A 6,141-nucleotide genomic window follows, 5' to 3' on the forward strand; every position below is an offset into this window, starting at 1 on the left:
TGTAGCTAGGCTCCAAGACTTGGCAGCCTTGCATATTTTAAGCAAGTTGAACTATGGAAAATAATTTTTTTTCTGACATTTTCACAGAATTTACCTCTTCCCCAAAGCCATCCCTAATTCTCAGGAGATGGAAATTGGCAGAAATCAGGAGGCAGCAAAGTAGTGAGTGAATAGTTGTGTACTAGTGTTCAGTTCCGTATAGAATGAAGACATGACCACACCTGTTGGTCTAGCCCGGGCGGTGACGGTTGTGCACTTTGGCGAGGTGGTGCACTGACGTGTGAGCAGGGGGTCTCCAGGCTCCACCAGTCACTAGCTGAGGAAACCAGGGCGAGCATTTCTGAGCCTTAGCTTGGCCTCCCGTAAAATGGGCTTCCCTGGTGGCTCAGACAATAAAGAATCTGCCTGCAATGCGGGAGACCAGGGTTTGATCCCTGGGTTGGGAAGATCCTTGGAGAAGAGAATGGCTACCCACTCCAGTATTCATGCCTGGAGAATTCCATGGATAGAGGAACCTGGCGGGCTACAGCCCGTGGGGTTGCCAAGAGTCGGACACAGCTGAGTGACACTTGGGCTTCCCAGGTGGCGCTAGTGGTAAAGAAGCTGCCAATGCAGGGGATACGGAGACGTGGGTTCGATCCCTGGGTCGGGAAAATCCCCTGGAGAAGCAAATGGTAACCCACTCCAGTATTCTTGCCTGGAGAATCCCATGGACAGAGGAGCCTGGTGGGCTACAGTCCATAGGGTCACAAAGAGTTGGACACAACTGAAGCGATATAGCGTGGCAGAAAATGAGGAAAGAGCCATACCTCTCTCAGAGGGTTGTCATGAAGTTTAAATGACTTAATAGATGTGCTGGCAAGAGTGCTGAGCACATGGCATATACAAATAAACAGAAATTCTTCATGGAAGTAGAGCTGGGCTACTTTGTCTGGCCGAACATCAAGGCATACATCTGACAATCTTTGGCTCAAGTATTTTGACTCATTTTTAGGAAAGGAGTTTCTTTTTTGGCTTCTTATGGGAACAGGTCTCTCAATGAATGGCTTGATAATGGATGGATCCAGAGACTGAATCAAGGTGACCCCATTCACGGCTTGGGAAGGATTCCTTATCTTTGCGTCTAATCTCAGGGCCAGGTGAGCCTGGACAGTCAGACACTATCCTGAGCCTTGCCAAGCTTCAGCCTGAGGAACTGGCTGGGGGCGGGGTGGTGGTGCTGGGGGATGCTCACTCCCACAGAGGAAATCCCGTCCTAGAATCAGCTCTCAGCTGCTTACCCAAGTTTTTATTTTTTTTAATGAAATCAAAACCATGCATTATTTCTAGGATTATATGTGTGGCAATTGCACTCAACTGCAGGTTCCTAGATAAATATGTGTTTAAATAAAGACATCACTGAATATTTATGAATTTCAAGAGACCTCTGTGTTTGGTTCATAAAAGCTGTGAAGTAATTTTGGAGAGGTTTTTTTTTCCCCCTTTGAGGTGGAAAGCTTCCTCGAAGGGGTGCCTTGTTGGGAGAACTTTCAGGCACCGCCAGCAGCCAGATTGAGGCCCCTTTCTTAAAACAGTGGTGTCTGAAAAATATCAGGAGGCCCATTAGGGATATCAGGTGTCTTCCGGTGTTGAGTAGACCTTAGCATCTCGTTTAGGGATATTTTCTAGCATACTCTTGTGGCGTTCGCCATAAATAAAAAGATGTTCCTGTGTGTTCCTGTCCTTTTCAGGGAGATGGCTAGTTCCTGCTGCTGCTCTGTCGCTCAGTCATGTCCAACTCTTTGCGGCCCCATGGACTGTAGCCCACCAGCCTCCTCTGTGGGATTTCCCTGGCAAGAATACTGGAGTGGGTTGCCATTTCCTCCTGCAGGGGATACTCCTGACTGAGGGATCAAACCCGAGTGTCTTTCGTCTCTGGCATTGGCAGGCAGATTCTTTGCCAACTGCGCCACCTGGGAAGCCCTTCTTGTCTGTGCACTTGGCTAATTCCTTCCTATCAGCTGAGTCAGCTGTCCCTTCCTCCAGGAAGCCTGCCCTGACCCCTAGCCTGGGTGCCCCTCCTTGTGCTCCCCCACGGCTGTACTCGTCTCCGTCACACAGCAGAACACCCTGGCGAATAAAGGAAAGAGTAATTTCCTCTGTTGTTGGTTGAGTAAGCTCCAGGGGAATGAGAACTCTGTCTTCGTCACCCTGTTCTCTCTAGCGCCTAGAGCGGTTTTCTGCACACCGCAGGTGCTCAGAGTGTATCTGTGAAGTTGAATTGAACCCAGCTGTCTATATGTGGTAGGAGGAAAAAGGCATCGTGTAGACATGTTTATGCACCATTAGGAATCTAGGGCAAACTAGAAGCGTTCACACAGAATCTGATTGGACAAAAAAAATTGCTCTTTCATTTCAATATGGGAGATATGAGCTGGACTGGTAGGATCTTTTTTTTTTTTTTAATTTGTTATTTTATTATTATGTTTTAATTTGGCTGCGATGGGTCTTAGTTGCGCCATGCAGGCTCTTAGTTGTGGCATGTGGGATCTAGTTCCTTGATCAGGGATTGAACCTGGGCCCCCTGCACTGGGAGCGTGGGAGTCTTAAACCACTGGACCACCAGGGAAGTCCCAGCAGGGTCTTATGAGAAGCAAGAAAATGGCCAGAGGGAGATGGGGAGGTGGCACCATGGATGATGCCCTTTAACCCCTTCCTATCACCAGCGCCATTTCCTCACCCCCAACATATTACCACTTCCTCCTGAAAAGTTGAAGGAGAAAGACACGATGGCATTCTGTGCTTGGCTTCTCGTTAAATTGCTCTTCTAAGAGCTGATGGGACCGGCTAAAATAAGGTTTCCAGAGGACTTTACTTCCCAGGTGCCTCGTTTTATGACTGGATAAATGAACTGAGTGACATGGCTGGCCAAAGTTGTCTGAGTTCATAAATAAAGAGGTATGGTACTCTCCAAGGCTCTCTTGGGGACCTTATCCATCATTCTGGAGGTTCTACCTTTCATTATGTTTAAAGATGACATGGTGGGGGCGGGGAGTGTCTGTTGCCTTTTGAGTGACCTCTGGAGAAGTCAGCCCAGGCAGACTGTAAATCCTGCATCTCCATGCTGGTCCTAAGCTGCCCTTGGCATACACTGGCTTTGGCCAAGGTAGAACTTTCCCTCCTTATCCTCCCCCCCACCCCCCGCCCCTTTTCTAAACTTAACTCAGGTTCTGATTTGCACAGACCTCTGGTGAAGCGCACACACCAAGGGCTCGGTGGCACGTCCCATTATGTGGATGACATGGCCATTAGTAACCATGGTAACCTCCCTACCCAGGCTTCTGTGGCTCCACAGACGTAATTTATACCAGTCTCGTCCAGATTGGAAGGGATTCTGGGGACCCCATCAGCGCAGCAACAAGCAGGGTTACTTAATCAGACACACACGGGGGCACCTGCCTTTAGCCACCGCAACACAAACACCAGGGGCTTTCAAAACCTTCCATGTTAGAGGAAACAATCCCACATTTTTATTCAGCAAATTTGGACACTTAGCTCTTAAAAAAAATCCGAAAGGGAAAAGAAAAGACATATCATTTATGTTTGTTTCTTATAGCAGCAAACACAAAACAGGCCTTGTGTCGCGTCACCTTGTTACCAGACTTTAGAATGGACAGATGCCCAAAGGCCACAGGCAGTGATGTTTCCGACAACCAGCGTGTCTGTGTGTGTGCTAAGTCACTTCAGTAGTGTCTGACTCTGTATGACCCTATGGACTGCAGCCTGCCAGTCTCCTCTGTCCACGGGATTCTCCAGGCCAGAATTCTGGAGTGAGTTGCCATGCCCTCCTCAAGGGGATCTTCCTGACCTAGAGATCAAACCCACATCTCATGTCTCCTGTGTTATCAGGCAGGTTCTTTACCACTGTGCCACTTGGGCACCACCTTGCAAATAAGGATGTAAAATCTGCCAACCCCTGTTTTTCTTCCTTTGTTTTAAAAGAGCTTGAGAGGCGAACACATCATCTGTGTCAACAGCTCTGTACCTGATAACTGTATCGACACAGTCAATAGACAGAAGGAAGCCCAGCACCCCTCCGCGGCTCCCCGGGGAACAGGTGGCATTACCTGTCTAGGCCTGGCTGGCCTCCGCCGGGCCACTGTCCGAGTCCGAGTCAGCCAGCTCCCCTGCGCCTTCCGCTGCCGTCTGACTCCAGCTGTCTGACCTGTCGGAGGCAGCGTCCTCCTCTCCAACCGTCACCTCCACCCAATCCACGACACCCGACTCCTCATTCTCGTCGCTGGCCTGGCCGTCCCGGCTGTTGCCCTCCGACCTGTCCGACGTGGCCTCCGAGGGCTTTGCCGGCAAATTGTCTTTCACCTGCTCGCCACCTGCCTTCCCTCTGGGTCCCGGCTTCTCCAGGTCCTCGTCACAGAGCTTTTTGGGGTCCTTGTAGTACTGATGACCCCCCTCACTCCCATTCTTCGGGTTCTCGGTGATGACGGTCTTGACCACTTTCCTCGACGGGGTGTCATAGCCGTGATCGTCCACCACGTGCTGCGGCTGGTACTGCTCTAGCCACTTCAAGGTTCCAGTTTTGAGCAAGCATCTGTTCTCCTTGAACCAGCGCACGATTTCAGTTCGCACCAGGCCGGTCTTGGCCGCCAGCTGGTCATACTCCTGCGGGGTCGGCCACTGGGTTCGGGCAAACGTGCTTCTCAGGAGATGAACCTGTTCTTGACTTTTTGTAATCGCTGGTGAGGGGCTGGGCAGAGAGCTGGCCAGCTGGGCACTGGAGAGCTGGTCAAGTCTGGACAGAGCACCGTTGGGGGCCGCTGCGTCTGGCCCTTTCTTGCCGGACCCCATGGAATCCAGGACGGCCTGCTCCATGCTGTCCCGAAGCTTGCGCCTCTCTGAGAACCAGGAGTCGATCTCTCTCCGGCTCAGCTTCGTCTCCACCCGCAGCCTGTCCAGTTCTGCTTGGGTTGGGAAAGAGCTTTTCAGAAAGCTGTCTTCCAGGATCTTCACCTGACCTTGGGTTTTCTCTTTGAACTTCTGTGGGGCGAAGTCTGGGTATGCGTGGTATGTGCGGCCGTGGCGGGAGGCAGCGAGAGCCAGCTGGTCTTTGGCGAGGGATTCGCTGGTGATGTGGACGATGCCCCGTTGACACCGGTACCGGTGGTCGCTGAACCACTTCTTGATCTCGCTCCTGGCGAGGCCGGTCACCTCGATGAGCCGGTAGACCTCAGCGTCGTCGGGGAACTGGCTCTGCAGGAAGCTTGCCTTTAGGTGCGCTATCTGTTCCTTGGTCTTTTTGCGGTCGCTGGCTGGGGTCAGCGAGGGGTTGGCCACCTTGGGTGGGGGCTCTGGCACTTGAGCGACGTGGGGGCGCTTGGGCTCGGGGGCAGCCTGGGGAGTCACTAGAGGTCTCTTCTGGCCATGGTTGGTCACTCCAGCCACGGCAAGTGTGATGGGGGAGCAGGAGACGGTCGCTGGCCCGCTGGTCACCTGAGTCAGCACCAGGCTGGTCTGGCCGAGGATCTGGCATGGGAGAGCCGTCTGGAGGATGGGCTGTGACATCTTCGTGGGGGCCAACTGGGCGGGCAGCACGGTGATCGTCGGGGGGACGGACTGGATGGGGCCGTTGAACATCTTCTTCCGGGCCTCCTCCACCTCTTCCGGGGACCAGCTGATGCCGTGCTTTAAGCGCTGGGTGGCAAACCAGATTCTGATGTGCTCTTCCGGGTGTTTGGAAGCCGCCGTCAGCCAGGACAGCTCTGCTTGGGTTGGGTAGGGGAACTTGTTGAAGGAGTTGATCATGGTGGCGTTGGTATCCAGGGCAGAGTTGTATTTGGTAGTGTTCAGTGGGACGGGGACCTTGGGGACAAGGTTGATATTTGGTGGGAGCTGGACAGAAGGCATGACGTGTCCTAGCGAGTCCTGAAGGAGCTCCACGCCCCCGAGTCTCGAGAGGATCTCAGCGGCATCTGTCACCAGGCGGGCGGTCCCTTCCACATGGTTCTCGGGGGTGGCCTCCTCCGGCTTCTTGGGCACCTTCTTGGCATCGGCTTTTGGTTTCCCTGGCTTCATGATGGGGGTTTTACTCACTGAGATCCCGGCGTCACCATCCCCGCTTCCGGGGCCGCTGGTGGTGATGGACAC

General features: G+C 52.8%; 1 protein-coding gene across 5 annotated transcripts in view; it reads right to left on the reverse strand.

Annotated features, from left to right (window-relative positions):
* Positions 1–6,141, reverse strand: part of ZHX2 (zinc fingers and homeoboxes 2) — a 161,432-nt gene that overhangs the window by 13,830 nt on the left and 141,461 nt on the right. For all 5 annotated transcript variants that reach the window (XM_010838925.1, XM_010838924.1, XM_010838928.1 and 2 more), the window contains exon 4: positions 4,107–6,141. In XM_010838925.1, coding sequence (XP_010837227.1) covers positions 4,111–6,141 — 2,031 coding nt within the window. In that variant the 3' untranslated portion in view covers positions 4,107–4,110. The remainder of the gene's footprint in view (positions 1–4,106) is intronic.

This window comes from Bison bison, unplaced genomic scaffold (assembly GCF_000754665.1).
Source record: "Bison bison bison isolate TAMUID 2011002044 unplaced genomic scaffold, Bison_UMD1.0 scf7180017864108, whole genome shotgun sequence".
Classification (NCBI taxonomy): Eukaryota; Metazoa; Chordata; class Mammalia; order Artiodactyla; family Bovidae; genus Bison; species Bison bison.